At 44.0% G+C, this 24,787-nt stretch overlaps 1 protein-coding gene across 1 annotated transcript in view; it reads right to left on the reverse strand.

Annotated features, from left to right (window-relative positions):
- Positions 1–23,633, reverse strand: part of URB1 (URB1 ribosome biogenesis 1 homolog (S. cerevisiae)) — an 81,885-nt gene extending 58,252 nt beyond the window's left edge. The window contains exons 1-9 of the mRNA XM_008068455.2: positions 23,390–23,633; positions 17,900–18,039; positions 17,045–17,196; positions 15,988–16,120; positions 11,126–11,222; positions 8,836–8,921; positions 6,875–7,000; positions 5,442–5,566; positions 1,644–1,839 (exon numbers count right to left, since the gene is read on the reverse strand). Coding sequence (XP_008066646.1) covers positions 1,644–1,839; positions 5,442–5,566; positions 6,875–7,000; positions 8,836–8,921; positions 11,126–11,222; positions 15,988–16,120; positions 17,045–17,196; positions 17,900–18,039; positions 23,390–23,531 — 1,197 coding nt within the window. The 5' untranslated portion in view covers positions 23,532–23,633. The remainder of the gene's footprint in view (positions 1–1,643; positions 1,840–5,441; positions 5,567–6,874; positions 7,001–8,835; positions 8,922–11,125; positions 11,223–15,987; positions 16,121–17,044; positions 17,197–17,899; positions 18,040–23,389) is intronic.
- Between the last annotated feature and the right edge of the window lie 1,154 nt (positions 23,634–24,787).

Below are 24,787 nucleotides of genomic sequence, written 5' to 3' on the forward strand. Positions count from 1 at the left end.
GCCGGAGCCCAGCAGGCGAGGTTGCGGTGGCCGGGAGCGGCCACTGCACTCCAGTCTGGTCGACAGAGTGAGACTCCAACTCAAAAAACAAACAAACAAACAAAAAACATCTTTATGGATGACAGAATTGGATCTTAGTGAGGTTAGGTAATTTCCCTAAGGCCATACAACTAGTAAGCAGCCAAGCAAGGCCTCAAACATGGGCCCATGAAGACCACATGGCTCGCCTGGCTACCCTGTAACTAGGAGAGCAGCACCAGAAGCAGCTCTCTGCAAGGATCCTAGTCACAGGGCTGTGGGCACCAAATGAAAGGCAAAATGCATCTTCCTTGTTCCAAGATCCATGAGGGGACTGCACATACAGGCACTTAAGTAGAAGAAACACTGGTTTTACAGATAATGTCAGGCACAGGTCAAGGCACAAGAAAACAATCCCAGGTATTCTACCATTAGCTGGGCCATAAATCAAAAAGAGAGAAAGCTTAGCCAAGCAGGCATCGCCGCCAAAGGATGATAGTAAGTACCTCCACTGGTAGATGGGGGGGTGCTGACATTATGGTCAAAAGAAAGTTAATGCACATCCAGTTAAACAAGCAGACCAACATTTCACAGTTTATTTCAAATTGTGCTGTTATTGAAACAGCAATCTTTAAAAACTACCCTACAGGGCTGGGTTCGGTGGCTCAGCCTGTAATCCCAGCACTTTGGGAGGCGAGGTGAGTAGATTGCCTGAGCCACAGGCTTGAGACCCACCCAGGCAACTTGGTGAGACCTCATCTCTACAATAAATCAAAAATTAGCTGGGCATGGTAGCACGCACCTGTAGTTCTGGCTACTTGGAAGGCTGAGGTGGAAGGATCGCTAGAGCCCAGCAGGTCGAGGTTGCAGTGGCCGGGTACATGCCACTGCACTCCAGTCTGGGCAACAGAGTGAGACTCCAACTCAAAAAAAATAAATAAATAAAAATAAAATAAAAATAAAAACTACCCTACATTTCAGACTTTGCACTAATTTTAAATTCAGTTCTCTGAAAAACAAGGGCAACAAATTTACATGATCTAAAATATCCCTTTTGGATGGGTATGGTGGTTCATACCTATAATCCCAGCACTTTGGAAGGCTGAGGTGGGAGGACTGTTTAAGCCCAGGAGTTTAAGACAAGCCTGGGTAACATAGCAAGACATTGTTTCTACAAAAAGTAGAAAAATTAGCCAGGTACAGTGGCTCACACCTATAATCCCAGCACTTTGGAAGACTGAGGTAGGAGGATTGCTTGAGCCCAGGAGTTCAAGACTAGCCTGGGTAACATAGCAAGACCTTATGTCTACAAAAAATAGAGAGGTTAGCCAGGTGTGGTGGTGCATGTCTGTAGTTCCAGCTACTTGGGAGGCTAAGGCAGAAGGATTGCCTGAGCCCAGGAGGTTGAGGCTGCAGTGAGCTATGATTATGCCACTGTACTCCAGCCTGGGTGACAGAGTGAGATCTCAACTCAAAAAATAAAAATGATTAAATTTAAAAAATATATCCCTTTTTATCTCTGAAAGGTCTTCATATTGTATAGTTTATCAGATCATATGATAAACTTATGCTCCACCCCCTACACAGCTAGCAACTTTTAAATATTGTGTGTGTGTGTGTTTTACCTTGTTTAGTAGTTTGATATTATTTAACCAAGTGGACTTCACTCGTGGGAGAAAGGAAAACATTACTTCCTTGAAATATTTGTTCAGTAAGTCAGGGCACACTTTGAGGATGTTCACCACAAGGTCGGCCACCAGCTCATCATCTGCTGCAGTTTTCAAACCCAGCAAGAAATGTAAGAGTGTCAGGTTTCCACCTCTGTTAGAGAAAGAGAAGGGGAGAAGTCAGCAGGGAAGATTCAGACAGAGCACACCAAGAGCTCAGGATGATAATGGCAGCTCTGGGAATAGCCCTTGGTGAACACAGCTGTACCACTGCAGTGGGTGAATGTCCCCCATGGAATAAGGGCATACTTTCATGGCTGGTAAGGTTCCAGCTCACCCCCAGAGGGCTTTTCTTTCAGTCCTCTACGGAGTGGCTGAAAAAGTCTCTACTTTGCCTGTTCTGTCTCGTCTTTCCTTCTTCCCTCCTTGAATTCAATTTGACTTCTAAAGAAGAGGAAGAAAACTCCAGGGGGCCTATAAGTCAAGGATGTTGTATAGAAAAGGCAAATTCAGCAGGGAGGAATTCACGCCCAAGTTCCACTCTGAAAAGCATATGTCAACACAGGTGTGTGTGAGTACAAAAAGGATTTTTCTCTTCAAAGGATGAAGTTTTTTTTTTAATATGAAGTGCTCATGAACTGCCACATGGTCCAGATTGCCCTGCCACTAAATTATTTCTAAAACTCAAAAAGATAGCATAAGATCTTCTGTCTTCTGTTTCTAGCTCATTTCAAATCCCTACACCTTTACTTAGCAGCTGAAAGAAACTAGGATGTAAACAAACTTACCACAGGAGACTATACAAAACTTGTCCCCAAGTGGACAAATAGTCCTCAGAAGTGTGAGATGACAAGAGTAAGAAGCAGATAAGCCTGGCTCCAGGAGCAATAATCCAGGATGCAACACAAGCCAAAGCTGTAGACGCTAGGCACTACCCACCTCCAAGCCTTTTAGGAATCGGGATTAATCCCGATTCTGGGAATGACTCTGAGATTTCTAGTTTAGCTATCATTCCTTGCGTAAGAGCACACTTACCATAAATCCTGCCCTTAGATCAATCAACCTCGATAAACTCATATCTATCATCAATCCTGCCCTTAGATCAAATCCACACCCATTTCCCTGAAGCATGTGTACCCCTTCCCTATGGTTCATCATCCCAGTCGCCCAAGACCACACTTCTGTCTGTGAGTTCCCCCATAAAGCCAGTCTATACCAATAGGCTGGAATCATCTGCCCCTTCTTTGGTTTCTTGGCTCCCTCTGTGTTTGGGAGTCACTATGTATACATGCCCCTTACACAGAACCGAAGTTAAAACATCCAGAAAAACCTCAGAATGCACCTCATGTACAAGCCGTGTTGATGGTTTCTAAGGTCCTCAGAGTCTTGTATTCCCTCATAAATTGAGTAAATTACAACGCTATGTGACAGTTTTACATATAGTAAAGGTCTTAAAAAACTGAATTAGAAAGAGTATAATTTTAATCAGAAAACTTTTTTTAAAGGGACATGAAAATACCCTTTCTTAATATGAAAACTATGAACAAATGAACAGAACATTAAATGTACAGAGGGCTAAACGATACTACACATACATTAATCAGTGGCAGTGCAATAAAATAAATAGTGCTGATATTTACATAGTTATGTAATACATGCCAGACACTGCTGTAGACAGTTAGCCCAGTCTACCTCTCTGAGGCAGGTGCTAATGTTATTCCCATTTCACAAATGAAGTAATGGAGTCTGGGAGAATACATAACCTGCTCAAGGTCTCAGAGCTAAGTTAGGATTGAAGCCCATCTATCTGACTCCAGAAACTTCACTTTTTTTAAGCAGGATTTATTAAGAGGACAGAAAAGCTCCCACAGTGGGAGGGGACCCAAAGGGGCTGTCCCAGAACCTTCTCTTTTAACCACCATACCAGGGGTTAGCAAACTAGTGTCCAACACCTATCTTTGTAAATAGTTTTATTAGAACACAGTGACACCCATTTGTTTATATCTATGGCTCTTTCAGTGCTACAATGGCACAATGGAGTAGTCACAACAGAGACTGTATAGCCCATAAAACCTAAAATACTCTCTGGCTCTTTACAGAAAGTTTGCCAACCCTTGTTCTCTGTTCTAATATCTGGCTTTCAGTGAACATCTACTATGTGCCAGGCACTGTCCTAGGGACTACAGATCCAAAACAAATCAACCTCTGTTCTCACTACTTCTCACCAATCAGATAATGAACAAGCAAAAAAAATAAATCAGCAAGTAAATAAATAAGCAAACAAACAAAAGTGTAAGCCAGCAAAAGGACAACTACAGTGGAGGGGCTATTCTGGAATGGGCTGCCAGGGAGGGGCTCCCTAAAGTGGTGACATTCACCTAGGGACCTACAGGAAATTAGGGAACAAGCCACATGACTACCGGGGAACCATGCGTTTCAATTTTCTCAAAGCTTTCCATTACTGTCCACAAACAAAACTTCCTCTCCCCAAAGCACAAACATTTGTCTTTTGTCCACGGCTTCACAATTCACGTAAACCACAGCTAATTCCAAACAGATCCACACCCACAAGTTGATTCAATATGCTCATTAAATGATCATCTATTCCATGGGTCTCGTTATGAAGAAAAAAAAGTACCTTAAAAAGGGGGACAAAAGCATGTATTTTAAACATGGTGGTACATTGTATTAGACTATAAAAGACTGCTGTTACATTTCATCAGGAAAATGAGCTCATTCTTACCGATGAGAGAGGGTAAAAAAAAAAAGAAATGAAAAAAAAAAAAGAAATGATGTGGTAAGTTAAATCATGTAACTTCAGAATCAAAACAAGCCCAAATTCGTACATAAGCAGGAAAATTCCCACTGTGTTATTCTATTCTGAAAGAGTCAGTCATTTCCTGACTGGCTAAAATCAGAAGTAAATCAAACTGCCTAAATCTTTATAATGAAATGCTATGCAGTCTAGGGGTAAAAAGTCAGTCATTTCCAATGACTGGGAAATATGTCCAACGTTTTTATCATCAAGTGGGAAAAAAGCAGATTGATGAACAGTAGCTCATTTGGGTTATTATAAAATATCTATGTGGACATGTACATGCTACAAAGTGAAAGCTGCAAAGAACATAATGAAGTCCAGCAGGTTTGGATTTCATGTTTCCTTACTGATAAAATGTTATCATAATTGTGAAATATAAAACAAAATGTAAAAACACAATTTTGAAATCAGCAGCCTGTGGTTGAGGAGAGGGAGGACTGTTCAGTTATGACTATCTGTTTTGTAACTGATTTCCTGGATTCAAAAGCAAGCTGCGCCACTTAGCAGGTAAGTGTCTTGACCTCAGTGACCATCTTCCACCTCTGCAAAACCGGGATACCAATGATATCCACCTCAGGACTGCTGCAAGGTCCAAGTCAGGGTCAACCCTCTCTGGGATGGCTGAAATAACTAATTTTTTTTTAATCCAATTGATACCATTGTCTTTAGGTAAATACATGCTGTGCCTCCCTGGGTAAAATACCCCATAATCTATGTGTCTAAACATGGTGACCCTGACACATCTGCCCCCAAGGGCATGCAATCAACAGAAGTTCTCTGGGTCTCCAACTGCTCATCCTTAAAATGAGTTTTAAAATGTCCATAATTCTAGTTCTAACCTACAATTTCATTATTTAACTGATTTCCACTAGAAGTCATGCATATGATGACTTATAAAGAACACACAACCCAGGGTTTATGTGAATGTTATACTTTACCTGCCGAAGGTACCAAAAGATGCATCATAAAAATTAATCCCATGCTTAAGTGAACAGCAAAGATCCATCAGGAAATTATGAACGAGTTCCCTCACCATTGCTTTTCCTGCTTCTTTTGTAGAAACCTATGAGGGTTTTAAAAAATTCAATGAAAATCCCAAACTCATAAACCTTAGTACTAGCTACAGAATAAAACAGGACAATATCACCTGGCTAATAAAAACTTGAAACGTTTTAAATTAAACCCTTGGCATTATTCCAAAAAATAAACAAACAAAAAAAATATACACTGACCAAGATAAAATAATACATATAAGAGGGCAAGCTTAAACCTGCATTCTTAAAGACTTAAAAATAACTTAATTTCTCTTGCTCTTGTGAATAAAATTCCACATTTGGGAGTGTCTTTATGAAGCCCCTGAGGCTTCCTGGTAATAGAGCTACAAAAACATGCTTAAAACAAGAGAACGCGGGCAAGTCTCCAAGATAAAAGGAAGTAAAATAGTAGGCTCCTGAGAGGTAAGTTATTACAAAGTTTACAGGAAGTTTGAGCCTTCACTACTCTGGCCAAGGCCACATTCAGAAACACCCTGAAAATTAAAATGTACATTGGCAGTGGGTCAACATGAGAGCAAATACTTTTTGTTTTGAGTTGGGGTCTCACTCTGTTGCCCAGGCTGGAGTGCAGTGGCACAATCACGGTTCACCGCAGCCTTGATCTCCTGGGCTCGGGCAATTCTTCCACCTTGGCCTCCCAAGTAGCTGGGACTACAGGTGCATATACCACACCCAACTAATTTTTTTATTTTTAATTTTTGTAGAGATGAGGTCTTGCCATGTTTTCCAGGCTGGTCTTAAGCTCCTGAGCTCAAGCAATCCTCCCACCTCAGACTCCCAAAGTGCTGGGATTACAGGCATGAGTAATCTGGCAGAAAGCAATCTGGCCGAAAACAACTATTTTGATTTAGCACTTGAGTTAATTATTACAAAATAAATTACTCATGTTAGGAGACGAGGATCCTAGACACTTAGAATCCTGAAGTAAAAGAAGCCTTGAAACTCCAAAAGCTGGATATGCAAGAATGGAAAGGAAAAGCAGAGGTAAAGTGAGAGGAGGAAGATCTAGCACACATGCACTGCAGGGAGAATGAAGCTGTCACTCAGCTAAAGGGAATCACAGTTTTTACATTAAGAAAGAAGAATTACTATTATACCTCAGAGATCAGGAAAAAACAGACTTATCATAAAAAAACAAAATTTCAAAAATCATAACAGCAATTAGCAGATAATTAATATAGTCATATAACCACAACCAAGAAACAGATCAAATGAGGGGACTTTAAGCCTCATATAGTGTTAAGAATCTTCCGTCTCCCAACAATGAGAAGCATGTACCAACAATGAGGTCAGCTGAAACCCACAAGGGACCACACCTGGCTGTTTTCCGGGTTCACATCAGTAATCCCATTCCAGCTGTAGAGGGATGCTATGTGGTTCAGTAACTGCCCCGTAAAGAAATGCACCTTCTGGGTCTTTGTAATATTTTTATTGTGAACTACCTGAAAACAATAATAAAACATATGAAGTTCAAGGAATTATTTTTAAAATGATGTTTATTGTTTTCTCATCATTATAAAAATAATGCGTGCTAATGGCAGAAAATTTGGTCAAAAAGAATAATACATAAAGAGAAAATTCACCAATATTCCCAACCATCCTGGGAATATACAGGCCTCACTCACACCCATACCATATACATGTATATGTATTAGTTATCTTTTTGCCTGAGATTATATTTATATATGATTACTTATGTAGCATGAGCGTTTCCCACATTAAAAATTCCTTTAGAACATCATTTTGGAGGGCTAAATGCTATTTTATCCTGTAAGTGGACCATTCACCATTCCCCTGGTGTTTACAATTAGGTCGTTTCCAAACTGTAACTATTCTCCATAAAACCATGATTAGCACTCTTGTACAAAGTCTTCATTGCATCTATTGACTATGAACTTGGTACCGATTCCTGCAAATGGAATTGTGGCACATGTCCTCAGTTCCACCCAAAGCTTCTCCCAGAATCTCTGGGGATGTGGCCAAGGTACATATATTTCAAATATATTCCCCAGGTGGCTCTGATACAACCCTTCCAGTTCAGAACAACCATATGCCAGGGTCCACGAACACATTTAAGACCTCTGACACACATTGCCAGAACTATGTAATCTTCCATAGGGGATGTAACTCTTCCTCCAGGAAAGTACCTGATTCAAAGCATATTTGATAGCATTGAACACCACCACTGTTTTTAAAAGTCAATGTTATTTTGGTAGGCAAGCAAAAACTCTGTACGTCATTATTGGCATTACTTTAAATTTGGGTTTCTCAACTTCAGCTCTACTGACATTTGGGGTCAGGTAATTGTATTTTTTTTTTTTGAGTTGGAGTCTCACCCTGTCGCCCAGACTGGAGTGCAGTGGCCGCTCCCAGTCACCGCAGCCTCGGACTGCTGGGCTCTGGTGATCCTTCCGCCTCAGCCTTTCAAGTAGCCGGAATTACAGGCACGTGCTACCATGCCCGGCTGATTTTTTGATTTGCTGTAGAGATGAGGTCTCGCTGCCCAGGTGGGTCTCGAACCCACGGGCTCAGGCAATCCACTCACCTCAGCCTCCCAAAGGCGCGGGATTACAGGCTGAGCCACCGAGCCCTGCTGGGGTCAGGTAATTAATGTGGGGCTATCCCATGCATCACAAGATGTTTCGCAGCATCCCTGATGTCTACCAACTAGATGCCAGTTGCACTCCCCACTTCTGCAACCAAAAATGTCTCCAGACATTGCCAAATGTCCCCTAGAAGGCAAAACTGCCCCAAGTTGAGAATCACTGTTTAAAACACTATGAAAGTAAAGCCTTTTCATGCCTATGAGCCATTTTTATGTGGATTTTTGACAACTTTTCATATTGGAAGCATCAGTTTTCCAACTGAAGGTGCTTCTGTATTAAAGATAGTAATCCTTCTAGCAAGTTTTTAAACATCTATAAGATGCTTGCAAAAGGCAGAATATGGAACATGACACAAAATGATATTTTGTTAGAAGTGTAAATGAAGTAGTATTTGTAATTTACAGTTTATGGTTATGACACAGGGTTACTGTGAAATGGTGACCAACAGCTCGTCTACTACTGTAATAAAGCAGCTGAGTCAGCTAGTCCTTCTAGTCCCAGGATTTGTTCACCGCTAAGGATGTGTTTCTGCTTAAGAAATAGTTTTCTACTCAACCTATATAGCAATCTAAATAAGATGTTGTCGTTCTAGAATCCTGTAAAACGATAGAGTATTTCTTCATTCACAAGGAGAAAGCGGATGACAGATACAGTGATTAGCAAGCACATACCTTTGTTTTCAGTGTAGATAACAAAATATTGATGGTAGAAATCCTATCTTCCTTTATGCCTGAGCTAAAAATGCAAGGAATAAATTCTGAAAGTAAAAGTTTCAAACCATTAAATTCAGAAGCATTTTGAAAACGAGATCAGATGAGAGTACCTTACTGTTTAAATAGCACGCCAAACAATGCCATTTACCTTTTTTAAGTTTTAAGTTTTGTCTTTTTTAACTATACAAGTTCACAGTAGAACTAACCACTCCCTACTGTGGCATAGGAAATCATGAGTACCTAAAGGTGAACCAATGACAGAACATTCTAAGAAGATCGGAAGCTGTTTAGTACTGTTTTACTTTACTTATCTCATATTACGTCAAATTTTAACTTAATACTTGCTGAAGGAGAATGTATGGAATCATAAAAGACTAATAAAATTTAACTTTTGCTTAGACTTGACCAGAGACATGTTTAAAATACTAGTCATCATTTTGGGGTGAGGTAGTAGAATTTTGGGGGATTTTGTTTACTTGCTGCTTTTGCTGCCTACTTTTCGGTCCCCAGGAATGATACAGCATCAAGGCCAGAGTTTGATGCTGTATCATTACTAATGCACTGGTGACAGCGGCGGAAGCACCAAACCAGTTACAATTTTTCTTTCTCCGCAAGTGCTTCAAGGGCATGCACAATTTCTACAAAAGCATTATTCTTAAAAGGAGAAAAATCAGGAGATACCAGACAAACCAAAAGACAGTCAGTCATAACCCCCTGCCCAGAGGTTACCTTCTGACATATCCATACTACTCTGTTTAGCTTTTAGGAAAATGAGGCCATTCTTTATTTTATAACTGAGTTTATACCCGACCTTTTATTACTCAAAACTCAGATGTCATTAAGCATTTCTCTGCATCATTTTTAACAGCTGCATTCCATCTTATGACTAGTCCTTAGGATGCTCAGCTAATCCCTTACTGATGGATGGCTAGGAGTCCAATTTTCAGCCAATATAAAAAATATTCCCTAGTAAAACCTCTTACTCACATTCTTAATTATTTCCTTGGGATAAATGACTAGATATGGCATTCTTGGGTCAAGTACTTAAAAGTTTTTCTTTTTTTCCTTTTTCCATTGTGCAACCCACTTCAGTGCTAGCAGCCTATGGACACAGAGGCCAGGCAATGGTTCGGGGTAATACTTGGCTCTGGCATGGGGCACTATGAGAGGCCCACAGAGATGAGCCTGTCAAAAATCCAAACCCATGCATAAGCATCTTAAAGTTTTGTTGCATAAGGCCAAGCTTCCCAGGAGAAACAATGAACTGAAGTCTATCCCCACCCCCTTAACAGTGTAAATGGTTGGTACCCACTGTCCTTAAATAAAAGGCCAGATGGTTAAGATGACTCAGGGAATCTTAAAGAAACTACTAGCTCTGACAGCAGCAGCATATCCCAAACCTAGTTCCTGGTAACAAGCTGAAAAAAACCACATCTGACGGCTGCCTCATCTTGCACATCAACCACACGTCTGCTCCCATGTTGTTCTACCATGGCAGCATAGACCAGGCCCACAACACCAGAAGGCGACCACTGCACTCTCCAAGTGGCCCAAAAGTCATGTTCTAGAGGGAGCTCAGGTCTCCACTTTAGGGAGGATGGGAGACTCAACCATCCCAGGCACAGCACACTGCTACTCTTCCAACTCCCAGATCTCTGGCCAGGACATGGGACCTCCAGACAGAGTATGACTCCAAGGAATCTTACGAGGAGGTGCCATGTGCTGAGCTAGGTGCTGCCCTTTAGTGTCTTATGGAACCTTTGATCAAACGCAAGCAGCCTTAATAGATGAAACTATGCCAAGTCTCACTCTAGAAGACAGCCTCCAGAAGGTGTCAAGTTGGAATTCTCTGAAGCCCTGTTACTGATGCTCTGGTAGCACAGGGCAGAGGCACCTAAGTAAGTGAACTTTATTTTTTAGGACATAATTCTTAAGGACAGCCAGGTAGCCAGAGCTGTGAGCCTGTGGACATTCTAGAGCCATGATGCCTCTTTGTTTGCCTGAGTTTGCCTCTCTCAGGTTTGCATTTATTCTTTGTGAAGGTGCTCAGCATTTCAGATGGCATAACAGAATGCCTCTGTTCATTCTGACCAGTGACATCAAAACAGCACCGGCCAGAGCTCTGTAATACACCCTTCCTTCCAGAGCACACAGCAGCTGCAAAGACTACAGTTTTTCCTAACATGAAAGACATGGTTTGCAGTAGGTTTTTCAAAACAACCACAAAGGAACAAAGGGGCACACCCACCTTTCAGTTCCAACACTTGTACTATCGTGCTGTCATCACCAGCAATTAAAAAGGAAAGGGCAAACTGAATGTAGGCCAGGCGGACGTCGTGCACTCCCTGAAGGACAAAGGAGACCCATATGTCACATGCGTTTTCCACACAGAGCCGAAGGAAACAGGAACACAGTGGTCTTGTCCCCAGTCATCAAGGGGTGCAAGTTTGAAGCCAATGCTCACTCTTTACAGAAAGCAAGGGATCTTTTCTTTGCCCTTTCCTCCAAATCTTCTCTACTTTTCCTTGTTTTAAGCCCTATTCTCAATACAAAAAAGCACAGCTACAGAACAGCTCTGCCCCCTTCCTAGACTGAAATACATCAATGTCTTTAGTGTATGGACCACACTCGTATAGAGCATGCCTCTCAGCCTTCCACAATCCATCTTCTCTCGCTAGCTGAAGAAAATCTAGGTTTCTAAAAATCCGATAACAGAAAGATTGGTGCTGCTTTTAATGAGACATCAATATGGTGACGCCTGGGTTTTATTAGATATTATAGAGCTATTAGCTCACACCAGAAAGTAAAGCACAGATGCTGTCAAGTTACAGCCTTCCCAGGGTTGTGCCTCGCATTGTCACACGGGCATCAGCCATGACCCAGGGCAGTGGGCCTCCTTGGTGAGGGCCCAATGGCTGTGACAGAAGTCAACACTTCCAAGGAAGTCACTAGGGCCACATGATCAGTTTTGCCTCCCAGTACTGTAAAGTCAAAGCTGTGTCTCCTCATCCCTTGTTTTACTATGGGGAACCCAAGGCATGTAGCCATGAAGTTCTCTCAGCAGCTGTTCAGAACTAGCATGTGTGCTGGGATCTTCCACTGTTTAAACCAAAAACTCTGCTACTTCAGTTATCCCAAAAATACCTTAATTCACTGCCAAGAAATGTTAACGTCACAACAAATTATTCCCTGAATACCCAAAAAGATTAAGGAGCAGTCTCTGCCTTCTAGAAAGTTCTGTTTCACTCGGGCGTAGCACTGGAGGTGGTAGCGGTAGCAATGATGGTGATGATAAAGCTGTTTACTGAGCACCTACTATGTCCAAGCACTATGCCAAATGCTACGCTTCTGTTATCTCATTTAGTCCTAACAACCTGAGACGGAGATGTTTACACCACACCCATTTTACGGATGAGAAAACAGAATAGTTAAAAATTTGCTCAAGGACACACAGCTAAGTGAGTTAAGTTCTAGAACTGTGATGTCACGAAATTGAACAAATGTACTGCTTTATGTCTGACTGTACAGAACGTCTTCCTTCTTCTCAGGACTCTCATGCACTTTCATTGCTCACTTTCTCAAGGTACAAGGATAATTCTTGACACCAATGAGGTCACTGCAAGTATTTAATTCCATCTCGTTTTATTTGGCATATGTTTCTTCTGGAAAAAAGGAAGGTTATCCAGCCCATGCTTTCTAACACCTAGAGCAAGTCCTTTCACGTGTTATATGTACTGAGTCTGTCTCCATCCATTTCATGCAGCATCTCAGCAGGGTATTAGACCAATGTGGGTTTATTTGAAAAACTGAGAACTTCAAACTCTCCTCTCTGCTCTGAGGCCTAGCTGTGTGCCTCATCACAACAAGGAGTGTGGGTACAATGATCATTGCTGTTAAGAACGAGCTGTACTTCCTTAGTATATGGACCAGTTCAAGGTTAGTAAACACCCATTGCATTCAAGATGCCGTTGTCATCTCAGGCCAAGAAAGGGTGCAAAGATGACTAACATACTGCCCCTGACCTCAGGAAGCTTATAGTAACTACTGCTCCCAAGACATCAAGATGTCTCATTGTTGAAGTAAACAAGTCAGGCCAGGCATAGTGACTCACGCCTATAATCCTAGCACTTTGGGAGGCTGAGGCAGGAGGATTGGTTGAGCCTAGGATTTCAAGACCAGCCTGGGCAACACAGCAAGGCCTCCTCTCTACAAAACATAAAAAAATTTAGCTAGGTGAGGTGGCAAGTACCTCCCAGCTACTTCAGAGGCTGAGGCAGTAAGATCACTTGAACCCAGAAGGTCGAGGCTGTGGTGAGCAGTGATCTTGCCACTTCACTTTAGCCTGGAAAACAGAGTGAAAAAAAAGGAAGAAGCAAACAAGTCACCTAATTCAAGTAGTTAATTTGTTACCTTGGACAACATATAACTATGTTTCAGATGAATGCTGGTAAAAAGCTAAAACTTGCCTGGCAAAATTAAATTAGGAGGCTTTAATCCTTTCCCTGCTGGTGGGAAGTTCTGCTTTTTTTTTTTTTCCCTTCCCTGTTCACTAAAGTAACAGTATTGAGAGTCAGGGCCCTGAAACACTGGTTCCAGTTAACTGCCATTCCAGGTCTTCTTATCCTGCTTGTACATAGCAGAGTTAGACTAACGTCCTCTCATGGGTCCCTCCAGCAATGAATATCTAAGTGAAATGAAAAGGGATTCTGTTATCATCTCCTGGCTTCCATCTTATATATCCCAGGACAAGCCCAAATGTCAGATTCCTGCCATTGTGGAGAAACAAGGTGAGATTACCCAGGGCAGGGTATCTGCACACGCCAGGCTTGCCGCTGCCATGGCTCCCACTCAGCCTCCGGGTTTCCACCCTCCATCTCTGGTCCACTCCATCAAAGGCATCCAAATCCCACGGAAAGAAGGCCACACGCCTACTCCTCATTCCTACCCTGTGACCTCACAAGGTTGTTATCCCAGGAAGAAAACATCCTGAACTTTTCAGGCTTGTTCTACAAAACACTGTCTAAAACAGACCAAAGCATATTTGGTAAAACTGCTCTTTGGCACAGGATTTTAACAATGCTTTTTTTGGCTGGATGACTATATCCATAATCTTTCCTCTTTTAGAGGCTTTAATAATTTCCTCCAAAATGTTAACATACATTCATTTAAAAAAAATCGCTATCAGCATCTTCAACAACTAAATTGCAAAAACAAAGGCAGGAGCAAAATGAGGCAGAAAATCTCAAAGATTCAAAAAAGAGTCAAAGAAACTTAAGAAACATATCAACCAAATGCAATGTGGGGACAGTGCTTGGATCCTGGTCTGATCTATAAAGTATAAAAACAATTTTGAAATAGTCAGAAAAAACCCAGGCCAAACTTAGTAATAAATGATATTGAGAAATTATTAATGGTGTTAGGTGTGATAATGGTACTGTGGTTTTGTTCCTTAAAAGGTCTTTTTCTGTTAGAGTACACACTGAAATATTCATGGTGGAAGACGATTCACGTCTGGGATTTGCTATAATAGACTGCCCCAAAACAGAGAAAGTGGGGGGAGGGGGTACAGCGTCTGAAGGCGGATGGCAGGTACATGGAAGTTCTTCATGCTGCTCTATTTCTGAATATCCCCGACACTTCACACATTTAAAAAAGTTTATGCCTGTACTCTATATCCTACAACATAAAAGAATTTAAGATACTTGATACAGACGATTATACAAAAGAAAGTAAAAATATTGTCCATTGCCAATAACTCCTATCTTACAGATCCTGGAGGGTAAAATACCCTGCCCTGAGACCCTAATACAGCTCATGTGCAGCCCTGCAGCCGGGATTCAGGAAGAGAACCCTGGGTGGGCTTTCCCACATTGTCTGGTCTTGGTGGGTGGCCTGGATACTGAAAGTCTATTTGACTTAGATGGCTGGGATGGCTGAGGTCAAGAGAAACAGGGGTAGAATGCAGGAGGGTATCTGATGGGTAATTACTGCCAGGTAAGCCCAGAGCATGATATTTGCCCTAGTGTGCAAATAGCACACACATTCTTTTTATTAGAAGCACATTTAAATGTCAGAGGCCATTACTCACTGAATGGAATTTGTTGACATGTTAACAAAGCATAGTATCTAAGAGACACTAAGACCTAGAATTTTTTTCCTCAGAAAATACCTTATTCATAATCCCAGTAAAACCCTTAACACCAGGCAAACCCCACAGAGCAGAACAGTTGCTTGGTATTATTACTATTAGCCCTTCAGTACATTTCCTGGCAATGGAAAACACACAATTCCCAGGAATACTGAGAGGACAAGGCAGCAGATGGCTACAGAAGGGAACTATTCTAATGAGATTCTCCACTGCAGCAGACAGGGTAAAGACAGGGTGCCCAACTTTATGCTTAGGAAGGGGGTAAGCCTCTGGCTGGGGCTGCTCAGAGCACTGAGAACCAGTAGGGGAGCTCACCTGGCAGGCGGGACAACTACATGATGGAAGAATGCCCCCTCAAGCTCAGGACTCCTTCCTCAAGCTGTGCTTTTTTCCTCTAAGAACCCTTCCAAAACTAAGTGAACCTTAACCTTAGAGAGCCACCAGAGAATTTCCTTTCATAGTTCTCCTGACACCAACCATCCACATGCCCATTCATGCTCTTGGGCACTATCCAGTTCTAACCATTACAAGACTGGGAAGCACAAGTCACTTACTAAAGAGCCCTCCAAGTCCCAAGTTCCTCACTGCCTTGGAGTTACAAGGGTTTCCTCTGAATTGGGCAGAATGGGACCAGAGGACTGGGACCTGCTATAAGCTTCATGGCCATGAGGCACAGAGGTGTTATTTCATTGACCCAGTAGAGAAGTCTCTCACAAACTGAGCCATCCTCACAGCCAGGAAGACCCACCGAGCCCCCAGAGAAGCTTCCTCAGATGTTTCCACAGCCTGCCCCATCACCAGCCAGGAGTAAAGCCTACCCTCCCCGCAGACAGACCCTTACCCCCAAACACCTCCCATTTCATCTGTATAGCGGCCAGAGCAAGAGAAAGGAAGAAAAACAAACCACCATGGCCCTCCATAGAGAAGGGAGACACACAAAGGCATAAGACAGGCTTCCTCACCTTCGTATCTCTCTTGGTCACCAGGGTGTACAAGGTCTTTTTATTTAAATCAAAATGGCTGCAGACGTCCCTGGCGGCTTCAGGACCCTGGGTCACCAAAGCAGCCATCAGATTCAGACAGGCCCGAGCCAACCTGCACAGAGAAAACGAAGAAATCAGACATGTCAACAACAGCAGAGGCACAGAGGCACCAAGCCACCTCACCATGAAGCCTACTGCACACCTGGTGGTGTGATTTGCTATCCCTACACCAGAAAAAGGATGGAAGGAGACAGGCTTTTTTTTTTAAGGCATAACAATTTTTTTTAAAAGAGCTAATATACTGAGACCGAGTAGGATCAAGAATACAAAACACAAGATACAAAGATGGAAATTAGTCTCTGAGTAAATCATTATGTGACTGACAGACCACATCTCAATCCTTCTTCAGGATACACAGGAAGACTTCTGCATAAAGGCGTCTCCGAAAGTGAGCTCTTGGCTGCCTTTTCATCTGCAGTTGCCTGGTATGTACAAGGCACTGTTCCAGGTATGGGAAGGCAGTACTTGATAACACAGGCAAGGCTGCTGCTGGCATGCACCTTTCATTCTACTGGAGGGTGACAGTCAACAGATGTCGGACACTATATCAATTGTACAGTTGTACAAATAGTCATTGATCTCTGGAGAAAAATAAAGCAGGCTCAAGGGGAGAAAAGGACAGCGAGAATGTCACGGGACACAGGATAGGTAATGAACCCCCCACCCCCATCCCCTGCTCCGTAAGATGATATTTCTGCAAAGGCCTGAAGGCAGAGAGACAGCCATGACTAACTGAAAGAAGAGCCATTGAGGGGGAAGGAATAATCACTGGAAAGGCACATTTGGGGTGCTCTGGGGTAGTGAGGAAAGCAGTAGAGCACAGTGAGAGGAACAAGAGGTAGGGGGAAAGTCGGTGACAGCCAGGGGCTACTTCAAAGAGAAATGGGACAGAGACACCGTCCCTACAGCCTTGGGTAAAGTTAAAGATCAAACACACTCGAGAGAGCCATATGCAAAGGTGAGGCAGGCCACCCACCTGTAACCCGAGGCGTATAGGGACTCACAGATGAGCCTCATGTGGTTGTTCATCAGTTTTTTCACAATGTTGGTTCCCACAACACGAAAATGTGAAAGATCACTTGCTGTCCGCAATAATATGGCCTCAAAAACTTGAAATATTAATATCATCTGCAGAGACAGAACTGAAACGCTTAGAAATCATCTTACTTCTTTTTGTTCTGTACATATATGCTCCTCTTGTCTTAGCCACAATTCCTTGCAGGTTTATTGCCTTCAGCGTGTTGGATGAGGCCCACCCAGATCCTGTGTCAAGGGGGACAAAGGCAGGAAGACAGCTGGCAGGCTGACCTGCCAGGACCCAGGCTCTGGACTCAGTCTTGTTTCCACAGTCTAATGAAACAGAAAACAGCTTGCTTGCAATTCCACAAAACGAAATGAAAGGAGAAAATTCTCTTAAGGACTGGGCCTCACTGCTTTGGAGAGATTCGGGTCTACAGTCTTACAGCAATAATCCTGAGATTTCAACAGGCTCATAAATATCCAAATTTTCAACCTCTTTGAAACCAGAAGACAGCCATCAACTCAATGTGTTCTGATTCTGTGACCCCTAATTTTTACTTGTTTACCAAGAATCTATGATCCTACCTTCAGATATTATTCACCAAATGTAAACAAGTTAGCATTTTCCACTAAAATGCTTTCAAAGGTCAAGGGGGCAAAAATGAATATATTCTTAAGCACAAGAACAAAGCAACATCTGTAGAAAATTGGTAACACCTTGGAAATATCTATTACATTTCTCCTCATTAAGCTTAACACGACAGCAGCATTAACTTTCTTCTCTTCATCAAGCCAGACAAGAACAACATACTTCACTTTCAGGTCGCTTCTCTCCACTCAGGAGCTGGAAAATTTCTGCACACTCAACAGAAATCTTGATATATCCTTCCACAACATCATACATGTTTTCTCGTGGTAACTTCTTGGCAGCAGAGACAAACGCTTCCAAGGCTGAAATAAGAGTTATGTTCAAGTGTTAACAAGGTCAGTCTCCTTACAAACAACCACAGCCACTACTGCAACCTGCTTACGTTCTGTGGTCCTCCCCAACCTACATCCACAGCACAGAATTTACTATGAATGCTACTGACTTAACTGTTTCCCCCCAAAACTCATATGCTGAAGCCCTAACAAGACTGTAATTGAAGACAGGGCCTTTATGGGATCACTAAGGTTAAATGAAGTTCTATGGGTGAGGTCCTAATCTAATAGAACTGGCACCAGAGAGCTCACTCTCCGCTTGTGGACAGAGGAAAGACCACATAAAGACAAGAAGGAAGGCAGTTTGTCTACATGCCAGGAGAGCACTCACCAGGATGTGACCATGCTGGCACTTTAATATTGAACTTGTGGCTTCCAGAACTGTGAGAAAACAAATTTCTGTTGTTTAAGCTCCCAGCTTACGGTATTTTGTTATGGCAGCCCTAGTAATTAATCCACATGGACATTACAAACACACCTGGAAACAATGAAGGCAGCACAGGGATAAAATAAACTGAGAGCTGATAGGGCTCTTAATTTTGAATCTTAGTTCTGGGACCCCTCCCTCTTCACTTTCATCCCCTCATCTAGAGAAAGGATATAACAATAAAAATGATACCTAACATGGTAATGAAACATTTCCAAGAGTTTCACCTATATGACATCAGTTGATTCTCACTGCAACCTTCTGCCCCAGGTACTAGTTAGTATTTTTTCCACTTTACAGATGAAAAAACTGAGGCCCTTGTCCAGGGGTACACGGCTTATAAGTGACAGGGCCAGGACTCACACAGGCATCCTGGTTCCAGAGCCCACGCTCTCCCTTCACAAGCTGGACAATCTCTGCACATACAACAGAACTGACATCTGCTGCTCCAAGTGAGATGACATACGGAGTGTCCCTGCAACATCTGGCCCACAGTCAGCACGCCAAGAACTACAGCTGACACTGGTGCTCTTCAAAGCCCAAAGTCATGAACCCCACAGGCATATTTCCCTCCCAACAGTCTGAGGATTATATTATACTTCTCTAATTAACCAGCACCCCCTGCTAATATCTGAATCCCCACTACAGCCCCAATCCTGACAACTGGAAGCCACCTTTGGCACCCAGGCTCTATAAAACTGCCTCTCTCTGGTTCTACTCTCCGGGCCACACTTCTCAAAACTAGGGAGGCAGGGCATGACAATGGGTTGGAAGTCACATGAAAGCATAGACTAAAAGTGGCATATCTTATTGGGGCCCTCATCTTTTCTGGAGTAAGGGGAAGTCTTAGCATTATTAGAAAAAAAGCAGAGGAAGAGACTAAATATTTCTATTAAAACACGGTCATTCTCAATGAAGTAAAAGCTGGTGTCTTTTAAGAAACACATTACACATTATTTTTAAAAACATCAGAGTACAACAACCTGCTTCAAGGAGTACCTCAGCATCCCCAGAGGCCCTTCCTCCTCTGCCTTGGGGCCACAAGCCATGAGTTTAAGCTTTCTTTCTCACACTAACTAATATCATCAAAGTCTGCACCTCTGAAGGTCAAAGGTTTTCTTCAATCTTTCTCCAGAGATTAGTTTCGAGATCAATTTCTGTCCCCTTGAATGTGAGGCTCAGAACAGGACTTGGTATTGTAGGTGAAGTCCACTAGTTAAGCAGACCAACACATCTTTCTTCCCTGACAGCAACTCTGTGTGTCTCTTGATTAGCGTCCTAACATGCACACAGTGCTACTAAGAACATTCACCTAGGGGTCCACAAGTAGGACCTTACACTAAAAACGTACCAGGCAAGAACATAAACTGGAGCCAGACACGTGAGAGCACGTCCCAGTGTGGCCGTTCACTAGCTGCATGGTACTGCATGAGTCACCAAACATTTTGAGCTTTAGGTTCCTTACCTGTAAAATGAGAACAGGAACAGGACCTACCTAATAGGGTTTTATGAAGTGTAAAAAGGCTAATTTACACATAAAGCATCTAGCACCACACTTTGGGCAAATAAACTCTCAAAATTTTAAAAGCCCCCCAGGTTGTCTTCAACAGCAGAAGCAGCAGCAGCAGCAGCAGCAGCAGCAGATGTCTGCTCACATTCAGCCCCTGCCAGCCTCACTGGTGTATTCCGATCCCATGGGATGCTGCAACACTTTCCACAGCAGCCTCTGTCATTCCTTGAATAGTTACTGAATGCCTCTGCTGTGCAGGCACTAATCTGGGTACAGTCTGCTAGCAGTGTAGTCCAGTGGCGATTATGGGCAAGGACCCCGGGTGTTCTGAAAGAGGTGTCTGTGGGTCACAGGAATTCAAGCCTCACAAGCACTCCTGAGTCATGCACAAACTCTACCCTGTCCCCCAAGAAAACACATAATGCAAGAGCTGGCAGCGGAGGAAGAACAGTGTTAATATCTACTCTTTTCTTAAGGAACTGTTTGCCAAACTCTACCATATAACTCCTAGCAGTACAGTGTGTTATAGGGTGGGAACCACTGGCCTGTCACATTTGCCATCTCTCTGTGTATTCATCTTTCCACTTGCCATTTACTGGGAATCCACCATGTATATCAGGCGTGACAGAGGGTGCCTGGGATGTGCTGGTGAACACGTCAGAAATGGCTTCTACCCACATGGTGTTAACAGTCTGATGGCAGAGACCAATATTCATTTCTTGAATACTTATTAAGTGCCTACCACAATCACTTAAATAGACACATATAACGACCTATGGTGAGTGCTATGAGGAAAAGGGCAAGGATGAAATGGAGAACTGTAACTGAGGAAGATGATTAGAGTGGAGGTTTGAGATTGATGATTAGATTGAAGGTTTTCTCTGAAGAAGTAATGTTGACCCAACCAGGATGTGGTAAGAATAAGTAGGAGCTGAGGCACACATGCGGGCGAGTGTGGGCATGTGTGTGTGTGTGGGGGGGAGGGACAGACAGAGATCCACTGATGATGTGCCAGATCCCAAGGCTGGAGGACAGCTGGAGCCAGATGGGTGGATGGGTGGGGAAGGGAGTGAGAGAGTGGATCTGAGATGAAGTCAGAGGAGTAGGCAGGGCTAGATGGGGTGGGTAATGATTTGGGGATTTATCCTAAGGGCAGCAGAATACCACTATAGGATGTCATGAGAGGAGTGACGTGATCAGATGTAAAGTTTTAAAAAACCATCTGACTGCTGCATGTAGCACAGGCTATAGGGGGGCAATAGCAGAAAAGAGACCAACTCTGGGCAGCTCCAGTCATGGCCCCACCAGGGACTGATGGCACTTGCACCAGAATGATGATGAAGGACAGTGAGGGAATGGACAGACTCTAGAAATACTCAGGAGAACTGCCAAGGCCAGGGGCAGGAACATCCAGGTGATTAAAAATTATCCCTTACTTTGATGAGGAACACAGAAGCAATGTGGGGATAGGGAGATCAAGAGTTTAATTTTTGGCATACTCATATTTACAATATGGCCTTTTCTCTATCGCCAGTGAAGTCATGGGCAAACATTTTCAAAGGAAGTGGCTTGGAATGGAATCCTTCTTGACCCAGGATCCTCCCTGATATATCAGAGTATAATAGAAACCTTCCCTCATCCCCGGGTGAAGACACAATCCCCTAACACCCATCCATTTCACTTCCCTTATCTTCCAACAGTCCTATCATAGGAAGTTATGAGAGCCTATCAAAGGAAGGGAGATAGCAATTCCAAGACAGACCAGACTCAAACAAAAATTCAACACAGTATCACTCAAGGTATTCACACTTTCACCCACTGACTTCAGTTCTGCCCCATCTTTCAACTACTTCACTTGTTCATCACCTGTCAACCTTTTGACACGTGTTCAAAGAATGTAGCTCCTGAATGTCATGGTGCTCTCTGTGCAGGACCATGAAATATAGATACAGCATCTGTTCAGTAATTAAGTGTGCTCTTTCTTCTGCCAGAAAGGTTCCTGTCCTTGTGCCATCCTACAATCCTTTTGAAAAGCCATTTCCTCAAGAGATCCTTCCTTAATCCCCCAGATTAGATGCAAGGCCTGTTAGGCACTGTCCTCTGGAGGATTTGTGCTACAATCTGTGTACATATGACTTTATTGCTTGATACCTGCCTCTCCCACTTGACTGTTTGTAAGCTCCACGATGGCAGGGCCTGTGTCAGATTTTTATTCACCATTTTATCTCTACCTTACCAAATACTAGACCTTAATAAACACTGAGTGCTTAAATGAATGAAAGGTATAGTTCTGTGCTAAAGTAGGCATCATCTTCCTAGCCTGCCAAGCAGGTGTATCTAAAGCTTGAAAACAAAATCTGTAGGAGAAAAATTGGATTGCCTGAGCCCGCGGGTTCGAGACCCACCTGGGCAACTTGACGAGACCTCATCTCTACAATAAATCAAAAAATTAGCCGGCATGGTAGCGCACGCCTGTAGTTCCAGCTACTCGGAAGGCTGAGGTGGAAGAATCGCCGGAGCCCAGCAGATCGAGGCTGCAGTGGCCGGGAGTGGCCACTGCCCTCCAGCCTGGGCAACAGAGTGAGATTCTAACTCAAAAAAAAAAGTTACAGAAATTGAGGATGTTCTGACCACTAATTTAGTACTTTCTTTAATCTGAGAGAAACATTGTCACGGTTATACTTTAGTACAATGTTTCCACATTGCAACAGGTTCAATTGTGTTTTTTCCAAACTGTGTTACTTTCCAAAGGATTACAGGTAGTTGTGAAGGGCGGTCAGGCTTACAAAAAGTGAATTTACATTACAGAATCTGCTCCACCTCAGTCACTGGTCCAATCCTGGTCAACTGACAAGTAGTTGTGGTGGCTCCTAGTAGTTTGGTACAAGTTACCAAGTCAGTGTGAGTGTTAGAGTATGGAGACTAAAAATGGTGCTGACAACCCAAGATGTAGCAAACGGTCTCATTGAACTGCCCTGAGCCGACTCAGTACGGACTCAATATTAATATTTGTTGTGTGAATAAGGACATTTCATTTAGCTGCAATAAGAGGTTTTAGAGCTTGTTGAGGGATGCTGCCACGGCAAGGGAAACGTGTAGTCGTACGAAACTGTCACAACCAAGCAAGTCGGGGCCCTCTTACTGTCGCTGACAACCCAGCAAAAAAGTGCAGCGCAGTCCTGGAGCTGGCTCTGCGGGCCAAGGACTCTCACCAGGGTCCTGGTTTTCTGCAAAACCGGAGACCGGGCACTGTCCCCGGGTGACCCAAAAGCTGCAGAAAAGGGAGGCTGTGTCTGGCACACGGAGGCTCCACCCGGACCAAAGCCTGGAGGCCTCCCTGCAAACACATGCTCCCTGCCTTGGGCCCGCCGACCCGCACTCACCTGGCCCGAGGCCTTGAGGTTCCCTCAGCTGGGCCTTGAACAGCACGCCCGTGAGCTCTTCTCTGCGGGCCCGCTTGGCTGCACCCGCGGAGGAAGCCACGTCACCCTGGCCGCTCGGGGCCTTCCTCTTGGAGACCCCCATGGCCGAGAAGGCGGTGGCGCGACGGAAACGGTACACCTACCGGGACCTGGTAAGAGGTGACCAGAGACCCGCCACGCGCCCTCGGCCGCACGTGGGCCGGAAGGGGCGGGACTGGAGGAAGAGGCGGGATCAAGGAAGAGGAGACCGGCGGAGGGGGCGGGACCTAGAGGAGGCTGGGCTCGGCGGAAGGGGCGGGGCCTGTGGGAGCAGCGGGCCGGCGGCCAGCTACGGCCACGGGCTCTGCCGTGTGTCTGCGGTCCCCGTCGACTCGCTTGCGGCTTAAGGCAAGCGAACCCTCCGCTACACTCCCGCCCGTCTGCGGCAGGCTGGTGTCCACCGGGGCGCGCCTCCTGCCCCCGGCGAAGCTCTCTGCGGCCTTTGGCGGGAAGAACACGCAGACCCTTCACTCCCGAGCCCACTGGACCGCGACCACCGGGGCCCAGCGCGTCGCAGCAGCACCGAGGGCGCCCTGACGGTGTCGCCTGAAGAACTTGCTTCACGGACAACGAGATTCGGTACTTTGCCAATCCGAGACCCGACGGGTTGGCCAGGAGGCTGGATTTCTCCGGGGTAGACGTCTGACGGGCTTACTGCTGGGAGATCCTCCCCGCGGTCAATTACTCTTCTAATCTCCAGTTACTCTTCTGAGGAGCTGGTTCGTGATTTATTTGAACACATATCCAAGTATTGAAGTTGTATATAAAAATGCACCAGTCTGTTTCTACCTATTCGTTTTAACCTCTGTTTTACTGGTAGAGTTGGAACTCATCCAGTGTATCCTGTCCCCAAATTAAAAGCAAAGAAACAGAAGTTGGGAGTGCCCATCCCGTCTTAGCCAGAGACATGTTTGATGGCAAGTGTGGCTCAGAAGTACAGAGGGATGCTTCGGAGTCACCTAACCCAATACCAGGTCATGAAGCCTTTGTTGAAATACCAGGCTCACCAACCAACCTCTGGATAGTAAGTTGGCTTTCCACGTAAAAGATCTGCATTATTTGCCTCCAAGAGCGTTGTGGTGTGTTAAAGACTGAGGACCACTGTACCTTGGACATTCTATGCTGGCATCCACCTCAGGGCCTTTGCACTTGTTCTCTCCCTTTGAAACTGCCCAGAGCTCAGTGGCCCAGACTCTCACTTCATGTGGGTTATTCCTATCCATCCCTCACTCTGTCTTCTTACCTTCCTCTATTTTCCTTTATTGCCCTTATCACCTGCTGGTGATATTAGGTATTCAATTGCTTGTCAAATCCCTTTTT

This window comes from Carlito syrichta, unplaced genomic scaffold (genome assembly GCF_000164805.1).
Source record: "Carlito syrichta isolate Samal-C Ts95f unplaced genomic scaffold, Tarsius_syrichta-2.0.1 Scaffold310961, whole genome shotgun sequence".
Taxonomy (NCBI): Eukaryota; Metazoa; Chordata; class Mammalia; order Primates; family Tarsiidae; genus Carlito; species Carlito syrichta.